At 43.6% G+C, this 21,584-nt stretch overlaps 3 protein-coding genes across 3 annotated transcripts in view; all 3 read right to left on the bottom strand.

Moving 5' to 3' along the window:
• Nucleotides 1-9,756: 9,756 nt before the first annotated feature.
• On the bottom strand, nucleotides 9,757-12,717 carry LOC106812465. The gene is made up of 5 exons (XM_014816349.1): nucleotides 12,470-12,717; nucleotides 12,097-12,216; nucleotides 11,407-11,571; nucleotides 10,910-11,063; nucleotides 9,757-10,044 (listed from the first exon to the last, which is right to left on the bottom strand). The coding sequence occupies exons 1-5, from the start codon at nucleotides 12,715-12,717 to the stop codon at nucleotides 9,757-9,759; spliced, it is 975 nt and encodes a 324-aa protein (XP_014671835.1).
• A 4,243-nt stretch (nucleotides 12,718-16,960) lies between these two features.
• LOC106812464 lies at nucleotides 16,961-18,423 on the bottom strand. Its single transcript, XM_014816348.1, has 3 exons — nucleotides 18,176-18,423; nucleotides 17,472-17,591; nucleotides 16,961-17,129 (listed from the first exon to the last, which is right to left on the bottom strand). Exons 1-3 carry the CDS (start codon nucleotides 18,421-18,423, stop codon nucleotides 16,961-16,963), a joined length of 537 nt encoding a protein of 178 aa, XP_014671834.1.
• Nucleotides 18,424-20,712: 2,289 nt separating this feature from the next.
• LOC106812468 overlaps nucleotides 20,713-21,584 on the bottom strand; it is a 2,178-nt gene continuing 1,306 nt past the window's right edge. Inside the window, exon 3 of the mRNA XM_014816353.1 lies at nucleotides 20,713-21,417. Coding sequence (XP_014671839.1) covers nucleotides 21,095-21,417 — 323 coding nt within the window. The 3' untranslated portion in view covers nucleotides 20,713-21,094. The remainder of the gene's footprint in view (nucleotides 21,418-21,584) is intronic.

Genomic DNA, 21,584 nt, shown 5'->3' with positions numbered 1-21,584 from the left:
CGTACACGTGTGTGCGTGTGCACGTACACGTGCGTGCGTGTGCACGTACACGTGCGTGCGTGCGTGTGCACGTACAGGTGCGTTCGTGCGTGCGTGTGCACGTACAGGTGCGTGCGTGCGTGCGCGCGTGTGTGTGCACGTACACATGCGTGCGTGTAGACGTACACAGAACACATGCACATATACGTACTGAACCGAGAGCGCACACCGCACTCGAGATTTCATCGATTTTTGTCACAAATGACCCGGTGACCTGTGACGTCACACAACCCTTGCTAACTACGAACTGGCATATTTGTACGCCGCGTTGTTAGCGAAAATGTATGAAATTATAGAGTTCTTATAATCTCCTCGATATCTGTCTTAGCCATCGCTAATAAGTCTTAAATTGTGTGTGTGTTATATACAAGACATTGAACGCGGCGTGGTGTCAACCGACAAAGGCCGATCATTTCGATAGGTTTGCAAGTTGCAGACTTGCTGTGGCAGCCAGGCAATGAGGCATTACCTAGTCATTACAGTAATACAATTAATACAACATATTTAAGAGACCCGATGTCACTTTTATACATTTATTGCGCATAGTAGAGTTAAGGCGCAAAGAGTGTGAATGGAAGGGTATGCATTTTATCGCATAGGTTGCGAGATATGAGATTGTCATTGAGAGCATAAATTTAAATAAAATGGACGAAATTCCGCGGTCCGGACATGATAAAAGTACTTCGTAACCTCGTAAATATTAGTATTCAAAGTTCAAGGGACTATAACGAAGACGGACTGCGTAAGAAGTACCGCATTTAACATCAAGAGAGAAATTCACTTTAGAGTCTCTCTCTCTCTCTCTCTCTCTCTCTCTCTCTCTCTCTCTCACGCACGCACGCACGCACAACATCCCGCACGCACGCACGCACGCACAACATCCCTCACGCACGCACGCACGCACAACATCCCTCTAGTATCATCTTGCTAGTTCTGTATAGCCCGCACCACCTCGTTCGGAATGGATATCGAATGTAAAATCATTGTAAACGAGACGGCGAGAGCCCGTGCGCATCTCGTACCGCGAGCGGCGTCCCGCCGGTCGTACGTGAAAAATCTTCTGCTGTCGTTGTCGTATTAAGCTTCTAATTACGTATTTAATTATCGTTAGTAAGGCTATTTGATCGTTCGAGTATTCATTGTCGACCGCAGTGCCGGTCGCATACTGTGTAGGTTTAGCTGTGATGCTCATGTTATAGGGATTTTTAAAAAAGGCGTGAGCACGAATGACAAATTGTTCTTGGAAATCGTCGTGACTGCGATTACGGGTTTTCCTTCCCGGCGGTTTTTGTTTTCTGCAAGTCACGCTTCGCAAGCTTGCCTTGGGCTAGGCGGGGGGAAAATAACGTAAAATTGTAAACGGTGAAAACGGAACTCTGCGTGCCTCTTACTTATATTACGGATAACTACATCGATTACCGACGTGTACCCCGAAGTTGATGTGCCCTTACTATCGCCATTGCTGCGTTCATTGCGTAAGTGAACAGTAGGTGACAGCACTGGTCTCGCTAGGTACTCTGGTGCCAATGTCTGTATAGCGTTATTAATCTCCCCGATAACGCGCAAGGCTTTCTATAGCAGTGCTATTCGTCGCTCCTGCAAACGAACGTAAACGCTTGGGAGCTCACAGCAGGGATCGTTTAGGGGAATTTCCTACCGATACCGCGTGATCTCCCGTACGATTCGAACTTGGCGTTGTTTCGTGGCGCTTTCGCCCAAATCTAGCCGCGCTGTGTCGTCGCGTTTGCGCGTCTGCAGCTGAAGGAACATCCACCGCCGAGAGCGCGTGCGTGAATGAATGCATGCGGCGTGGTTGGTCGCGTATCAATGCGGCTCGGCCATTGCCCCGACTCGTTAACCGCATAGCGCAGTTATCCGTCGCCCGTCGTCGTAGCGTCGGAAATCGGAGTGGTTCCCTCTGTGACCTTTGACCCGTGTGGACCCCCCTCACCCCCCCCCCTTCGCGGGGTTGCACGCCCCATTTTATGCTCAAAATGTCGGGTGGAAACCCCCAAATATTCCAAAGTGCGCACGCGCGCGGAAGGCCTGACGCCTGTGCCACCCCGCGAGTACTGTGATGGTTTTTAAATTAACCTGGCCTTTGTTTCGTGTTGGGTCAAAGGTCATATGCGCTCCGTGGCTCGGCTCGCTCTTCCTCAAGTCTAGTCGGCAAAAATAACCTTCATCTGTCCCCTTGTTCCCCGTCGCATCGCAGGAACCAACGTCACGATTTTTCAGCGCAAAGTATTTTTTTGGTTTTCTGCGCGAGGGCGTGAGAGGACGAGCGTTCAGTCTTTATGTCACTGTGTTCTGCCTCCTTGTCGCGTCTTGTCTCTTAGGTGGGCAGTCAGTCAGTCAGTCGGTCGGTCGTTCGTTGCCCCGCTGCCACCACCCGCGCGTATGAAACAGATGTATCGAACAAACTGAAGAAAAAATAAAGCAAACAAATGTTTTGTAAAAAAAACATTTCCTGATTTTGTTGTTGTTGTTGTTGACTTCGTGCAGTAGAAGCAGTAGTATACATTAAAAGCCGTAGCTGACAGTAGAACGAACTAGAAATTTGGTGACAGCGGGCAAGTCGTGCGTGTTACTGTAAGATGTTCGTAATCTGACGCTAGCAACATACTGTGTAATTTACGTGGATACCTATGCACAGCACCACGATTTAATTACGACGTGTTTATTGATGGCGTCGTCGATTTAATGCGACGTAATGCGCTTGATAGTTGTCGCCCCGGTCGCGTGACGCGAATGGCGGGCTTTCGTGCGTCGTAACGCGGACGATAATAAAGCTACTACCTCCGCCGTGGAAGCTGAGAGGGGATTTAGAAAACATAAAGCGGCGAAGCAACAGATGCTACTCGGTTGCCACGGCAACGCATGCGCATTCGTCGCCTGCCGCTGCGACGAGCTACCGCAATGAATTGGGAGTCTTGAGTGCGGGGCCGTGGGCTGAACGAATACATAGAGGGGAAAAATTTGCGGGAAATACTGCACATGTATAGGTATGGTTAGGCTGAACGGATAATCGTGTTTTTTTAATTGTAACTATGCTCCATTATTTATGACATTTATTTTTGAGGTTACAATTGTTACCTGCTAGCGGGATACCCGGCGTTGCCCGGGGAAATCAGTGGCGTTACTCAGTTGGTAACCGCTGGTAACTATCTATCTATCCATGCATCCATGCATCCATTCCATTCCATGCCATCGCACCGCATCCCATCCCATATCCCATCCCATCCCATCTCATGCCATCCCATGCCATGCCATGCCATCCTTAGCTCTAGTACTATTATACTATAGCCCACGTACAGTTGCCGCAGGCTGCCTGCACAGTGACACTGTTGCCTGTTGCACTGTTGCCGTTGTCTGCGGCAACTTTACGCGGGCTATAGTACTAGAGCTATGCCATCCTATGCCATCCCATCCCATGCCATGCCATGCCATCCCATCCCATCGCATGCCATCCCATCCCATCCCAAACAGTAAAGAATAAGAAGAAATCAAAAGATAAAAGACATTAAATAAAAAAATAAAAAATAATACATACTAAAGGGGTAGGTAAAGGGAAAAAAGGGTAAAATAAGTAATTCACACGTACACGTACAATCTGTTAATGAATTTTTAACTTTTCAACTTTTTTAAGTGTAGGAAAGCGCCGGCTTCACAGATAGTACATATTAGTTCGCGGCACGGACGCAATCACAATAAATCATTCCATGACATATAATGGTGATTCCGCCGTGATGTCCACCTGCCCCATCTATAGGGACCAGATTTGTTGACGCCAAACTCGCGGGTAGAGAACGACTCGGCTCTGATCCTTTTAATCCTATAATCCGGTTGTTGTCCCGCTCCGATCGTGCCTTGTTATTCTCACACATAGTCCAGCGATACTTCTCCGTCTATCTTCTACCTTCCATCTTCACCCCGGCCGAGCGTCTCCGTGAACCTCCTCGCTAAGGTACGAAATCACTTGTAATTGATCACGTATTCTCTGTGTGTAGGCATCTGTGTAGTTTCGTGGAGTTGTGTTTATTTAGACCGTTAAGACGAATATTCTGTGGTGTAATAAGAACCAACGATGAGTAGCCTGATAATACTGAGTTCGTGTTATCTATTGTGTTATCTATCTGTGCTACCTCTCGTGCTATCTATCGTGGAATCTATCGACGCAACCTGATGCTACCCTTGAGGGGATCTCCCACATGCTAAACCGTAGAACCTGGATCGGGAAGTGAGAAACGCTTCCTTAGAATTTTTGTTTCAACCAGAACCACCTCCCAGACGTGCTGATTCTGAAAATATCTTTAGTTTTCCGCTAGGCTGCGGAGTTCTCTAGTTATGCGAGTACGGACTAATTCGACTGAACAACTTTATATATATAGATTTTCCTCTAGGCTGCGGAGTTCTCTAGTTATGCGAGTACGGACTAATTCGACTGAACAACTTTATATATATAGAAGCTTTTTGATCCAAAATCTAGGGGGGCGGTAGCTGCCTCCTTGCCCACACAGAGGCTACGGCACACTTGGCATAGCATCAGGAAATGGCGGGATGCGCGAAGTGTATTTCTGAAATCGGATTTTACTAACCACAACTCCGTAGCCATGCCCTTGTCGAACCCCTCAGTTCGGTGGCTGACGCGTACCGTGGCATGCCGTTGAATTCATTTCATAACGATGTAAGAATAGCTGTCGGCATTTTGAACGCTGTTTTATTTACGCATTAATTTTTCTCGTTTAGAATCTCTCATCTCACTGTGCGCGTCATCTCGTCGCCGAGTTACGTAATCCGGCGTCCTTGGCGTTACCATGGCAACACCCCCGCCTGCAGCAGAACGAGCACGCGATCATGTACCCGTCATGGATAGTACCAGGACTGATAGTACGTGTCACGCGTATTCTCGTTGGAATTGTTTTGCTTGTTTGTCATATAAGAATAGTGCTTTGTGAATAGAATAGCGCGCTCTCTCTCTCTTTCTCTCTCTCACTCTCTCTCTCTCGCTCTCTCCCTGTGTGTGTGTAAGAGGTACACACACAGGGAGAGAACGAGCGAGAGAAAGAGAGAGAGCGCGCGCGAGAGAGAGAGAGAGGAGAGGAGAGAGAGAGAGCGCGCGCGAGAGAGAGAGAGAGAACACGTGTCCGGCATGCCGGAGAGCGATTAGGATGTCGCGTGTTATCCCTGCGGTTTAACTAGACCTCGGCGTGAAGCCGACCAGTGGATTAGCGGCTGCTGACACGCCGACGGCACGGCTGCCGTAAATCATCGGCAGACGACGTGGGCGTGACTCAGCGGCACGGTCGCAGGTGCGTCACCCTGAATATCGACGCCGCTTCTTTCTCTTTCTTTTTCTCTCTCGCTATTTCGCTCTCGCTTTCTCTCTTTCTCTCTCTCTCTCTCTCTCTCTCTCTCTCTCTCTTTCTATCTATCTCGCTCTCTCTCGCTCGCTCGTTCTTTCTCTTTCTCTTTCTCTCTTGCTATCTCTCTCTCTCTCTTTCTCCCTCCTATCCTTCCCACCGGTCGCTTCTCGCATCTCTGCCGCTCAGAGGAACCGTGGGGGCGTGCGTGCACGGGGGGAGGCGTATATAAGAAGTCCGAGGATGTCGTAGGCGGACATTAGCTCGCGAACCAGGTATACGGCATGCACGTCAAGTGACGATCGCTTTAAAGACTCGTGAAGACGCACATCCCTATCCCTCGCTACACTCAGCGAGACCGTGTGTGTACGTGCGTGTGCGTGCGTGCGTGTGTCGCTACCGAACACAAGCCTCTACCAAGGAAGCGAGGATTTTACACATATATTATACTCGTATATCATATATTGTGTTCTGCGGAATACCGGGAGAGGTAAGTACAAGATGCAGCGTGACGCTCGCTGTTTCGCGAGTGTAGGCGGCGGCTCTAGGTGTGTGGAAACGCGCTCCAGATCTCATATTGTAAGCTTGTAGCTTAGAACCGTTGAAGGTTATATCGAATTGAAAATGATAGCAATAACGAGAGAGAGAGCGCGCGAAAGATAAAGAGTGAGTGAGTAAGAGAGAGAGAGAGAGAGAGAGAGAGAGAGAGAGAGAGAGAGAGAGAGAGGAGCGAGAGAGAGACAGAGAGGGAGAGAGAGACAGAGAGGGAGAGAGAGACAGAGAGGAGAGAGAAGAGACAGAGAGCAGAAGAGATGAAGCAGAGAGGGAGAGATACAGAGATACAGAGAATGAGGCAGAGAGATAGAGGAGGGGCAAGACGACGAAAAAAACACAATATAAGACGATATATGTATCAAGAGTCTATAATAGAAAATAATTTTCTATTATAGACTCTTTTACGAGGAAAATATTACACACCCTATGTATGTGTAATTTTGGCGTTTATTGGCGCGTAGAATGAAGGTCGGGCGCATAGCAGCTGTCATCTTCAGAGTGCTGCTCGTGTTGGTTGTCACCGTGTGTGTGAGCGTCAAGCATGCGGCGGCCAACGTCAGCGGCTCCGTGTACGGAGCCGACGACGATGCACTCTCGGTCGACAAACGGGAGATGTCAAGGTGAGTCTTGGTCAAAGGTGACGCCTGCCGCCTACATACTAGCGTGCGACGTACATATCATGTACGTATATATATATATATATAGATATATATATATATATAATATATTATATATTGATAAAAGTTATACGCGACACGGTTGTACTTTTGCCTTTGTTTATTGCATACAGAGCTGTTTCGTATGGATACTCATCAGTGCCTAATACAGAGTCAGTAATACACTCTGTATTAGGCACTGATGAGTATGGAGCCTTCGCTTCATACGAACAGGCTCTGTATGCAATAAACGAGGCAAAAAGTACAACCGCTGTTCGTATACTTTATCCTATATTTGCCTCTACTCATGGTAGTATTGAGCACTCTCGACACACGAGTTCATAAACAACCATTGAATCTCGTCTCTCTATATATATATATTGTATTTATTTCAATATATTACCTAATTTATTTATTTATTTTACTCGGTTAGCAGAAGCGCAACAGAACAAGATGCTCATTTTGCTGCCAGACGCTGCGGTCGTACGCATTCCCTCGCATGTCGAATATTATTTGTTTATACTTGAACAAAGTGCGCATATCCTTTTTAAATATGGCGCGCTTATTTTGTCTTACTGATTTTGTATTACTGTTATATATTACTGATTATGATGTATTGCCTATATTGCACGCATACAGGGCTTACAAGAACTGTTGTGTCGGTGATGGGGCGGCGGAAGGGAACATGTGTGGATTTCCGTGCATACACAAGTCAGCTTGGCTCGAGGTAGTGTGTCCACTGATATTAGACATGGATCTTAGATGTTAGACTGCCTATATATATATATATATAGGGGGTCCACACACTGATGTCCGCTCTCTAGGGTGGTTAATTGTATATGACGATACTCGAAAGAAACGGCGAAAGTGTTCCGTGTATACCTAGACATGTGTTCGTTCTATAGAGATGCGTTTTGCTGTGATAACTGTCACGTACAGTATCTTTTATAGATAGGTTTCCCGTTTCCACATATGTTTACGCTAAGTATTGTGTACACACGCGTTCACGATCACGTTACGCGTTTGTATTGCCAACTCTCAGGGCTTTGCTCGCCGATAATATAGGCCTAAATATAGGCCTATTGTTGTTTATCCTAATCATAGTAATTACTACGGTAGTGTCTCTATATATTTCTATGATCCATGCCTATGCTTCCTGTCGCGTCGCAGTAGGGATGGAGACTTATGTATCGGGATTTTGTGGGAGCTGCGTCAGCGTCCTGTATGGCGAGACCGCACTGTTCTCCGCGTAGGCGGCGCGCCTAGACCAACGAACGCAGCGACTCTAACAATGCACAGAGCATCCGCGGGTAAACATAAGCAGACGATAATGTAATAAGCTGTTGCTCGTTACAGTCTGCGCATTGCGCCGAACATTGCGCGAATTCTTCCGGGTCAGGTATCTTGTTGTGACAAAATATTTCGTATTTCGACGCACAGTACGCCAATGCGGCATACGCATGCATCTGTGTCGTTGTAATGCCTACAGTCTTCACGCTGTGCACGTACACGTGCGTGCGTGGCGTGCTTGCACGTACACGTTCGTGCGTGCGTGCGTGGTGTGCACGTACACGTGTGTGCGTGCGTGTGTGCGTGCGTGTGCACGTACACGTGCGTGCGTGCGTGCGTGCGTGCGTGAGCACTTACACGTGCATGCGTGCGTGCGTGCGTGCTTTTGCACGTACACGTGCATGCGTGCGTGCGTGCGTGCGTGTGCACGTACACATGCGTGTGTGTGTGCGTGCGTGTGCACGTACACGTGCGTGCGTGCGTGTGTCACGTACATGCGTGTGGGTGTGCGTGCGTGTGCACGTACACGTGCGTGCGTGCGTGTGCACGTACAGATGCGTTCGTGCCGTGCGTGTGCACGTACAGGTGCGTGCCGTGCGTGGCGCCGCGTGGTGTGCGTGCACGTAAGCATGCGTGCGTGTAGACGTACACAGAACACATGCACATATACGTACTGACCCGAGGCGCACACCCGCTTCTCGAGTTTTCATCGATTTTTGTCAACAATGACCGGTGACCTGTGACGTCCACACAACCTTTGCTAACTACGAACTGGCATATTTGCTACGCCCGGTTGTTAGCGAAAATGTATGAAATTATAGAGTTTATAATCTCCCGATATCTGTCTTAGCCATCGCTAATAAGTCTTAAATTGTGTGTGTGTTATATACAAGACATTGAACACGGCGTGGTGTCAACGTCAAAGGCCGTATCATTTCGATAGGTTTGCAAGTTGCAGATTTGCTGTGGAAGCCAGGCAATGAGCGGCATTACCTAGTCCTTACAGTAATCGAATTAACACAACATATTAAGAGACCCGATGTCACTTTTATACATTTATTGCGCATTGAGTAGTTAAGCGCGCGCAGAGTGTGAATGAGAGGTATGCATTTATATCGCATAGGTTGCGAGAATGAGATTGTCATTGAGAAGCATAAATTTAATAAAATGGACGAAATCGCGGTCGGCCGACATGATAAAAGTACTTCGTAACCTCGTAAATATTAGTATCAAGTTCAAGGGGACTATAACGAAGACGGACTGCGTAAGAAGTACGAATTAACATCAAGAGAAGAAATTAACTTTAGGCTCTCTCACTCTCTCTCTCTCTCTCTCTCTCTCTCTCTCTCTCTCTCTCTCTTACTTTTATCGATTTAATAAATTGCGTAAATTATATAAAAATTAATATCGTTTTTGCGTGATTTGACAATTTTTAATCATTTGACCTCAATATTTAGGATATTCGCTCCGGATTTGTTAACTGTTAGTGCAAGGTGAAGCCTATTTCATGACTATGATATTATATTTATAGAATAAAAAAATATATAGATATAATATACATAATAATAGATATGTGCAATAATGTCTCACCATATAAATATAAATTTATTGCTATCATCATAACGTGTTTAGAAGTATCAATGCGAGAGATAATCGCGAATAAAAAGTTAAACCGTTAAAACGTTTTTGTAATCTAGAAATATGAAGGATTTATTGCGATGAACTCGTCACCCGAACACGATAATCCGCCTTTAAAAAACTATCTCGAAAAACGAAACCGTCAAACGCCCCAGTATTCAGCATTCACCGCGACTTGGTGTTTACTGTCCGGTTGCAGAATCACTGGATGACCTTTATTCGCCCTTGGGGTTCCCCACCCACGGATAATTCGGCGGGCATTTCTCGTTGCACGTCTGCATGTACCGCTCCTGTCCGTCGTCCAGCACGTACCGACACCATTTCGCCTGCGCCTGGGTGCAGCGCGCCGGCGGCTTTGCCTCGCAACTCCACGGCGCGAAATTGAAGATGCTCGATAGCTTCGTCGGCTTCTGAATCCACTCGATCGCCTGTCCGACGTTGATTATCCAGACGTCGTCCTTATCCACGATCTCCTTCATGAACAAGGTCAGACCGGCGACGTTCTGCGGGTACGCGAACCACTGAGTGTGCATGAAGATACCTGCGTGTACGTACAGACGTAAGAAATGTGTGTGAGGTGGTGGCGGTGGAGGTGATTGTGTTATACGTTAACACTGACAGAACTGATTCAGTGTGTTTGGTTGCGTTGCGTTGGCTACCACAGGCCACGCACAAGAACGTGCTGTCTTACGTATAAACATGCGTGCATACGTACAAGTTCATTCGCGCACGCACGCACGCACGCACGCACGCACGCACGCACGCACGCACGTCTCCCCACACAAACACACAGACGGAGAGAGAAAAGTAGAGAGAAGGAGATTGGGAAAGTGAGCGAGCGAGCGAGTGAGTGAGTGAGTGAGTGAGTGAGTGAGTGAGTGAGTGCGACATATAGATAGATAGATAGATAGATAGATAGAGAGAGAGAGAGAGGGGGCGGGGAGGAGTATGAGGAGGAAGACGACGAAGAGGACAAGGAGGAGGAGAGTGAGTGGGTGAGAATCGTGAGATAGATTCCTTACCGAAAGGAGCCTTGTTGGAATAATAATGTCTGTCGAAGTTGCTCTTAAACAGCCAATAGGCTTCCTCCTCGTTATTAGAGTGTGCGCATGCGTCAACCATAGCGCAGGGATTTCCCAACTTGTCTGTATAATCCACCAAAGGCACCTGAGAACATTTGTTTATGCTATATAATCATCTAACAACTACGTATTTAATGATTTTGCGTCTTAAAGTATTAAATCTTCAATTGCTAAATCCGATCAGACATAACAAACGCGACTCTAAGAAATGGATGTTGTCACACAGGACCACATATGAATAAAATATCGTCATAAAATATTTCCGCAGAAAAATTGAAATACGTACGATCCACGCTCCGGGCCATGATTCTACGGGACAGGGTTCGATCTGACAGTCTTTACTCTCTTTGTAGTCGAGAGTGTAGGGCCACAGCGGAGGGTCGGTGAACCGACGTGTGGGCATCGTGGAATCATACTTCAGATTGTTATTTGTCATCATCCTGCGTCACGATAGTGAAAAATATCGATTATAATCGATAAGCATCGAGTATTTATAATTTAGCTTCGAAATTGCAATCGACCAGTCAGTGTACGGTAGAATCGCTCTTCGGAGAGCTAGATTTATGTGGAACCGAATGCAAATTATGCGAGGGAATGTAACTCAGTTTGAATCTCTATAAGTTTTTGTATCGAAGAACAGTTTCAAGGCATATAAATTTGATTGTCGGTTTTGTTCATCATTTTACTTCTACGACTGCTCATATTGATCTCAAAACAGATCGAAGATGTCAAATAATAACGATCGAGAAAGATCTATGATGTGGATTTATCTAGCTAACTTACTTGTAGGTGGTGTCGCCAGCTGTTTGCAGTAAGGGAGCTCTCATTCCCTGAATATCGTCTGTGGGAATGTTGGCGAATTCGTGAATGATCGTCTGCATGCCAATGATCTCATCATGCCACTGTGTTTCGTTGGCATTCTTCCACCAATCTTGGTAAGGAGTGTGCCTGTTCGAAACGCAATATATCTCTTATAGGAATGCGACCGCGCGGGCTGTTGTAACAACTATAATTATTATCAGGAGTGAATAATTATTATAATCATAATCTATTATTATTCATGCCTGTTATTATTATATTTAAACGCAACGATAACTATTATCAGGAATGAATAAAAACAGATAAGGATTGTGATGAGAAGTTCCTGATAAGGAATGTGTCTGTGCGAGGAATCGTATATCGTCAGTGAAATAAAACGCCATCTTCAGCATTACATATAGTTACATAGTGTCACACTGTGCATAGTTTATAATAAATAAAATTGTTACAAAAATATGATAGGAACATTTGATGCTCTACTACGAATCTGCAAGAAATAGAAGCATGAATAAAATTAGGAATGAAATTGATTGGAAATAATTATAAATTAACGACTACCGTAACTAACTGACATATACGTATGTTAATAATGACGCATCGGTAAATCAAACACCAATAATTAAAATTAATTTAACAGAATGGGATTTTCCTTACGAGATGGAGTGCGAGGCGATTTCGTATCCTTTGCTATAGTACTCCTCTACCGTCTGGTAACTCGTGTACTCGTGGGAAGCGAAGAACGTAGCACCTAGGGGACATCCGTTAGGATTCTTACTGAAAAAAGGAGAAAACAAGACGAGTAAAATATTTTACCGTTTTATGCCGCATTCATCCAAGCATCTATACTCACCCGTTTCCTATTAAATACGTAAATATTAAAGTACGTTGGGAAGACAATAATATTGTAGATATTTACCTCGCGCTATATCGGCCATTCATGTATACCTTACAACTATGATTGCTATAATAAAAGGTTACTACTCTACTATGTGATCGTGACGATGTTGAGTGATGAAGGAATACTCACTGATCTGACAACACGTTTCCTACGTCCGCCTTCCATCTGTCCTGTACGGCATCATCAAAGCTGACCATTACAATCTGCGGGATCTGGTGGACGGGCAGTCCGCCCGGGATGTCGGTGTCGCTACACCGACAGTCCGGCAGCTTGCACTGCTCATAATCACACCAGTCGGCCTCCTCTCCCGGCTCTCTGTAGCCGTGCGACAACGAGAGCAAAGACAGCAGCAGCAGTAGAGACACCGCGCACCTCATCGTGGTTGATGGATCCTTCCTAACAGAAGACCTAATCGAAAGACAACTTGAACCGCCTAGCGTTTTTCCTTAGATAAAACGGAGAGTTAAGTCCCTGCGGTCTTATATATACGGGAAGACGGTGTGTGGGCGGCCGGTGTTGTTTGTCTCGCCCACACTCGTCCAATCGTAATGCCGGCGTGCGAACTGCCAAAAAAGTAAATATTGATGGGGTATCGGTTCTAAAATCCGCTAGCACGTTATCAATTGCAGACGACACAGCTGTTCCTTCCCCACTAGAATCTAGTTGCAAACAGCGTTGTCAATGTGGGATGTAGGTTGGCAAATGTCGCATGTTGTTTATACGATCTGACTGACTCGATCTGGCATGATCTGGCTTACTCGATCTGACTTCTTATTAGCAGAATGGTGTCACGCTGGTGACGCCATGATGAAAACCGTCCCACTTGTTCGTGGAATCTACGTGATATTCGCGGTAAAATAGAGTCAACCACATTTAGGTAAACATAATTTACTATTTATGTATATATATATATATAATAAATTATTAGTTAATTATTATTAATTAGAATGTATGTATACATATATATATATATATATATATATATGTATGTGTCACGTGTGTATGTGTGTGTGTGTGTCCTTAACCCTGTAAAATCTCGTACCTCCTAGATTACAGATTCGACGCATACTGGAAACCAGAGCAAGAATAGGATCCATAACTTTTAGCAGCGATATTTGTCCGCCAGCCAATAGTAACCCTCGTGTAAACAACATTCTACTGTGGACAGCCCAACGTATTGTCTCATACTCTTATACGAACCGATCGAAAACAACTCTACTAAAGTTTTTTCTACGTAGTACGGTAGGCATTTCCATTCCTCAGATGCGCGTCGTCCGCAAACCGATTGAGTAATTAGATAACCTGTTATCTTTATCCTTATACTATTATTTTGGTCTTTTTCTATTCCGCAAAGCCGCGGAATGCGACGAGGGCGAGTGAAGGCACGCGCTTGTTTATTTATTCATTTCTTTATTTGTTTGTTTGTTTGTTTGTTTGTCATCGGACGTGTGTTCAGTCGGGTCATGGTCGTGCGTGGGAAACGCGCCATCGGGATGTGGTTCCTATCTGTTCGCTATGTTGGCACATGACTTTTGCCGCGTGTGCCGTAACGCGTGTTGTACAGCCGCGGATAAGATACCGAGGACAGATCAGCATCCGACTACATCCGGGACTCCACCTGTCTATATTTCGGGACTACGGTTGTTTGACATCTGAGACTTCAGCTGTCTAACATCCGGGACTCCGCTTGTCTAACATCCGGGACAGCTAACATCTGTAACCAATTTATTAAGACAGTACGTCAGTTACTATTAATTCTTGGCAAATGTACGTAAAAAATTAGGATAGCTACGAGAGGTGATGAGCGTATATGATACTCGTTTTTACATTGATTGCTTCGCATAGATTAATTTATTTGTACATTATATTGAAATTTTATAGCGAAACGTACTCGTTTCACGCATGCGTGTACGAAGAATGATATTATATTACGCTATATATGTTAAATACGTTATTATACACAGCTCAGTAGCCAAGCTAGATATGTTTCTATTTTTTTCGTTATTGTTTTTTATTCTCCATTATTTAATGTAAGCAATCGAGTCCGTCTTCCATGTCAATTATTTACTGTAGTGTACCCTGCTTGACACATGGGCACGGCAGATTAGAAGTATATATTGTCTGCATAATTTTATATTGCCGTAATTATCAACAGATCGTTCTTATGTCAGCCGCTCATACGCCGGCGAACGCGCACACACGCAAGTAACGAGTGAATAATGAAGAGAGGAGGACGAGAGAGGGCTAGCGAGAGAGAGAGAGAGAGAGAGAGAGAGAGAAAGAGAGCGAGAGAGAGAGAGAGAGAGAGAGAGAGAGAGAGAGAGAGAGAGAGAGAGAGCGAGAGAGAGAGAGAGAGAGAGAGCGCGCGAGAGAGAGATCGAGAGAAAGAGAGAGAGCGAGAGAGCGAGCGAGAGAAAGAGAGAGAAAGAGAGAGAGTCAAAAAGAGAGAGAGAGAGAGAGAGAGAGAGGTGGTATAAGGGAGAGAGAAATGGCTAAGTGAGATTAGAATTCGCAAGAGTCTAAAAAGAAAGTAAAAAATAACCAACACGAGCATCTGTTTTATATTGCAGGATATTTTAATAATTTATCATAGACGTTTAACAGTATTCAACCATCGCGTAACCTTGCTGCGAATGACCCAACCCTCGTAGTGAAATCTTAACCAATCCTTCTAGCAATTCTCTCAGTTAAACGTATTCATCATTAAGAATTTGGCGTAATAATCTGCCGTCGTGATCGTTCTATCGCTCGCGAGGTATCAGAGAATGGAAGAGCAGAAATCAAATCAAACAATTATTCATAATAGCTCGTTCATTTAATGCACGCGTTATCGTTATAGTGCCACGCATGCGCAGTGACATCGCCATGCAGTGATGCACCGATCAACAATGGACGACGCCGAAAATTTCAGAATTAAAAAAACATCGTTTATTTGTACGGTGAGGTATGCGGTTGTGGGATCACTGGATGATCTTTATTCGCCCGTGGGGTTCCCCACCCACGGGTAATTCGGCGGGCATTCGGTGTTGCACGTCTGCATGTACCGCTCCTGACCATCACCCAGCAGATAGTGACACCATTTCGCCTGCGCCTGGGTGCAGCGCGCCGGCGGCTTTGCCTCGCAACCCCACGGCTCGAAGTTGAAGATGTTTGATAGCTTCGTCGGCTTCTGAACCCACTCTAGCGCCTGTCCGACGTTGACTACCCAGACGTCGTCCATGGCGGCCAGCTCGGACATGAACTGGGTGAGAGCGGCGATATTTTGTGGGTACGCGAACCACTTGATATGCATGAAGATACCTACAAGTTACAACATACAATTATTACAATTATTTCTAAATCAATGAATGACTTATATATATCTATATATATATATCTATAGCGTATCTATCAACATCAAGCTTGTGTTTAAAATATAAGACACCGAACTTATATATATATATATAAGTTCGGTGTCTTATATTTTAAACACAAGCTTTCGAGGCTTCGAACTGTTTTCGTTGTCATACTTCAACAGAGTTCGCAGGTTTGCGTACCGAAAGGTCCTCTATTGGTTTGGTAATGTCTCTCAAAGTTGCTCTTCAGCAGCCAATACGCTTCTTCTTCGTCTACGGAGTATGCGCATGCGTCAACCATAGCGCAGGGATTTCCGTTCTTGTCCGTGTAGTCCACCAACGGCATCTGCGTTAATTATTCAAATAAATAATTAATATATAATTGGGTACGTTAATTTATAACTGCGTTAAATTTCTAAAGGAATATCCGTAGTTAGCCGCCCCGTAGGCCTATACGCCGCGCAACATATGGCTGAGGGTACAAAAGAAACATTTACGCGCACACGAAAGGGCAAGGTGTATACTATGCTCATTCCGGGCCCGGACTACCGGTGGACACGATTTTTACACAGTTGCGTATATATCACAGTGCAACAGAAAAATACTCCAGTTACCAAACGTTTAAACTTTTACCTGAGTCTAGTCTCACGTACGCTTCTTATTGAAATATTATTCCCAGATTTAAGCAATAGAAGTGATGACTCTTTGCTTCATATTTTCGCCTGTGAAATACGTACGATCCACGTTCCCGGCCACGACTGAGTGGGACAGGGTTCGATCTGACATTCCTTGCTCTCCTTGTAGTCGAGAGAGTAGGGCCACAGCGGAGGGTTGGTGATGAGACGAGTGGGCATCGTGGAATCATACTTCAGGTTAGTATTGTACATCATCCTGTGTCACGATAGTAATAAAAGACGATTCGAATCAATAATTCGGCACCTATTGATTATCTGCTTCCATTTGATGGCCTTCCTTTCACATGCTGCTCTTCGTCTATATTTAAACGTGTCATGTTTGAATTATAATCTTTCGATAAATGCGTTCTGTGTAGGTATAATCACTGACTTGCAAAGATGTAGATTTTATTATATTTAATTATATTTATGCCACATGAATATCAGGCTAGAAATAATTAATTAATCAGGCGAGAAAATATTAATTTTAATTAAATTATTAGCTAGTATTCAGCTAAGGTAATTACGTGTCTAGTGCTAACCTCAGCGTAGCAGATAAATTTGAAGCCATAGAAGATCAGTAATATAAAAACAGGATCTATCTAGCTAACTTACTTGTAGGTGGTGTCCCCTCCTGTTTGCAGTAAGGGAGCTCTCATTCCCTGAATATCGTCTGTGGGAATGTTGGCAAATTCGTGAATGATCGTCTGCATGCCAATGATCTCATCATGCCACTCGTCTTCGCTCGCATTCTTCCACCAATCCTGATAAGAATAGTGCCTGTTCGAAACACCAAATATCTGTTATAGAAATGCGTCCGCAGGCTGGTACAGCTATATAACTATTATGATATTTAAAGACAACGATAACTATTATCAGGAGTGAATAAAAAACACGTGTTTGTTTTTATTATCACCTGCTATTATATGGTATTTAAATAAAACAATAGACATTCCATATAATAACTAGTAGATTAATAACGCCGCGACTGATTTTACGAACACTAAGTAATTATAATGCGTCAATAAAACCCCATCGAGAGATTAATTAGAAATATTCGCGAATTAGTAAACGACTGCTGTTTTTGTTGACATTTTGTTATTACGATAAAAGGTTTCTTACGAGATGGAGTGCGAGGCGATTTCGTATCCTTTGCTATAGTACTCCTCTACCAGCTGGTAACTCGTGTACTCGTGGGAAACGAAGAACGTAGCACCTACGGGACATCCGTTAGGATTCTTACTAAAAGAGAGGAAATACATATAAGATATATTCAAACGTTTCGCGCAATTCAACCAATAACAAAATAACAAAATAACTAAATAAAAAATATAATATAATATAATGGAATATAATATAATATAATATAATATAATATAATATAATATAATAATAATATAATATAATATAATTAATATCAATATAATAATATAATATAATATAATATAATAATAATATAACTAATAATTATAATATAATTATAATATACTATAATATAAGTATAATATGAAATATACATATAAATATAATATAAATATAATATAATATAACGAGAATTTAATATAATATAATATACTATAATATAATATAATTAATATACTATAATTAATATAATATAATATAATATAATATAATATAATATAATATAATATAATATAATACAATATAATATAATATAATATAATACAACATATTATAAAATAACAAACTAATGGATGACCAGCTATTTTTTAAATACCAAATTACGTCTATGGTTTCTCTCCCGTTCATGTACACACCTCACAGCCCGCGTTTACGTGAGGGTATATAGGAAGGAATATACTCACTGATCTGACAACACGTTTTCTACGTCCGCCTTCCATCTGTCCTGTACGGCATCATCAAAGCTGACCATTACAATCTGCGGGATCTGGTGGACGGGCAGTCCGCCCGGGATGTCGGTGCCGCTACACCGACAGTCCGGCAGCTTGCACTGCTCATAATCACACCAGTCGGCCTCATCCCCCGGCTCTCTGTAGCCGTGCGACAGCGAGAGCAGAGACAGCAGCAGCAGTAGAGACACCGCGCACCTCATCGTTGCTAAATCCTTACAGATCAACTCTGAAAAAACTCTGGAAATCGTATAGCGAACTCGAACCGCTTACGGCGATATTTCTCTTTTGATTTTGGCGATACGGCTGCGTTGTGATGGCCCTTATAAATACGCAGGTATGCAGATGAGGATGCAGTGGACGGACTCTGCGGTATTTAACCTCAATCTAATAGCGAGGGTGACGATGGCCTATATAAAATGCAAATATTATGAGAGGTTACACACGAGTATCTCGTTTCGCCAACGAAGAATTATCAGCCGGCAGACAACAAATGCAGCTGTTTGTTTCTCACTGCGAAAGTCATGCAAGACAAGATGGCGTCGTGTCACAGTTTCATTCAATTCAGTTCAATTCAATTCAATTTATTTTATTTACACTTATGAATGACATTTTAGAGGTAACATATTAGTTAAACAAATTAATAGACAATGCTGATAAAATTAAAACAAATGAAACTAAATAAACAACAGCTATAGTCTCTCTGTAGATTTCTAGTTTTATTAAGATGGCGTCCAATATAGATTCTAAATACGCGTGAGAAAGTTCGGGATGTTGTTTACATGTCATTAGCTTGCTCTAATTAATATATCTAGCACAATGTTCAGGACCAGAGTTAACTCACTCTGCCTGACGGGGCAAAGGTACGTGCGATTCAGATCTAGACATTTAAACGTGGGCGGCTCGTCGTTGTCACTGTCAAGGCTTGAGGGGGTGCGGTGACCATCACGGCTCACTCCATTAATTGTAAAGCAGCAAATCTTCCTAAAAGCTCATTAAAGCGCGTAATGGACTATAGGGTTCTTCGTATCTGTGCACATGCACGCCTATTATCTGCTAACTGAAATCACACTTTGTTCGAAATTTATGTTTGAAGTATAAGAATTAGTATAGAAATATTAAAATTTATATTGAAATTACAGACCCAGAAACAGTTCCCTATTAAAAAAACGCACTGCTTGGATCATATGATAAGAACTAGGACGCCCAATCTTTTCAACATCTCGATTTCGTACATTTTTCATTGCCGTTGGTCGGCGCTAGTGTCGCACATGAGAAATATTGTATGCTGCTAAACGAAACATCAGGAGTAGATAAAGACGATTTGTCTTTATCTACTCCTGGAAACATGTATATATATGCCTACATCCTGATATACATATATATAACTCCGTTAAAATAATACACCTGTAGTTTAGCGCACTCTCCGTAGTAGGCAAATATAAAAATGTTAACGAGATATCATATATGTTGGTGCGAAATCGTTTTTTTGCTAATATTTCATGATAACCGTGGAATTTGAATTTGATATCTGGGAAGTAAACTTATTTGCAATCGTTATTCTCATTCTAAATCTACCTTTCAGGGTTTAGCAATTTTAGGCCGTAAAATGTAGGGTAATATTAGGCAGTATTAGAAATATATGTCATTGTTTCATTATTATTTGTTATATTGTTTTCCTCCAAAATCTAGGCAATGCTGCCCCCTTTACTTCACGAAGTCACTTCTTTTACTGGATAGAAAGTTTTAATATGAAGCCATGTTGTTTTGATTGTTTGGTTAGTAACGCTAAGAGTATGTAGTGTGTTCTGTTGTCCATTTGGGGTCATTCCGCTGTTATAAATTATCCGCAGTCTAAATTAATTAACAATATATCATTTTCATTCCATCGTATGATTTTGGTGTATTAATGTTTTATTGATATTCTTGTGTTTTTTTCCACATCAAGTGAGATTAATACACGCAACACGAATAGTGCTAGGTAAATATCACCATATGCTTTTAGTATTATAAGCCATATATCGGTTTCCACTCGCACCGCAAATCACAACACACGCGCTTCATCATTGATCGATAACGTTTTCAACAAATATTTTCACAAATATTTATCTCGCCCGGCTAGTAAAAGCACAAAGTCTCACAAACAAACCATCGATAATAACTTTTCGCAGCCCCGCGAGGAGTAAAGCTTGCCACGTAAAAAATACGATAAATAAAAGAACGCATATCCGAGATTGGCCCCCGTAAGACTGGGTCGCAACCGAAGCAAATAATAAAAACAACTAGAGCACTCGGAAAGCGCAGACCTCCGCCAAGGCAGCTCAGTTCTCTCACTGTGAAAATTTTTATTAATTAATTAATTAATTAATTAAATAATTGGATACGGATCACCACCAAAATGTAATCAATTCTAAGTTAGCCCATTTCTGACCTATCCTGAAAATTTTATGACAATCCGTCCATATCTTTTTCAGTTAGGCTGTACACAAACAAACAAACGCACAAACCCACAAACCAACAAACACACGCCGGTGAAAACATAACCTCCTGCCAACCCCTTGGCGGAAGTAATAACGCACAGACTAGTAATCGAAATACATAGAAATGAAATGCGTAACCGCGTTTCGCAGCGTTCCCAACCCATCTCGGGCGATAAAAAAAACAAAGCAATCAACGCAAGCAAAGTAAAAAGACGCATAATCTTCGAGCCGGAATACCGGATCGAAATGGGACTGCAATACCGGACCCGGATCCTAAGGTTAGGTGAGAAAGACCCCTAGTTTCCCGCCTACCCCGGGTTTCCCACCCACGGGTTATTAGTGAAACCTGGTTTCCTCACAGTTTCCCTAGTTACCCACGGGTAAGTGGAGTAACCTAGTTTCCCCCGGGGTTTCCCACCCACGGGTAGTTCACCGGACAGGTGCTACACGTCGATATGTAGCGTGCCTCTCCGTCGCCGAACGTGTAGGGACATATATTGGGCTTCTCGCAGCGCAAAGTCGGTCGGCTCAACTTCTTGCAATCCCACTCGGCGAGTCCGTGCACGCTGCCGACTGCTGTGGGATGCTGCGCCAACGAGATCGCCTGTCCGACGTTGAGGATCCAAACGTCGGGAAGCGTCGTCAGGTATTCGATGAAGCCGAGCATGCCGGCGAAGTTATGATGCGAGCTGAACCAGCTCGTGTGCAGGAACATACCTGTGGAGAGAGAGAGAGAGAGAGTGAATGCCTGTGTGAGAGAGAGAGAGTGTTTGTGTGTGTGTGTGTGTGTGTGTGTGTGTGTGTGTGTGTGTGTGTGTGTGTGTGTGTGTGTGTGTGTGTGTGAGAGTGAGTGTGTGTGTGTGTGTGAGAGAGAGAGAGTAGTG

The sequence above is a fragment of the Priapulus caudatus genome, unplaced genomic scaffold (genome assembly GCF_000485595.1).
Source record: "Priapulus caudatus unplaced genomic scaffold, Priapulus_caudatus-5.0.1 Scaffold652, whole genome shotgun sequence".
Taxonomy (NCBI): domain Eukaryota; kingdom Metazoa; phylum Priapulida; class Priapulimorpha; order Priapulimorphida; family Priapulidae; genus Priapulus; species Priapulus caudatus.
This window is presented reverse-complemented; position numbering and strand designations above follow the sequence as displayed.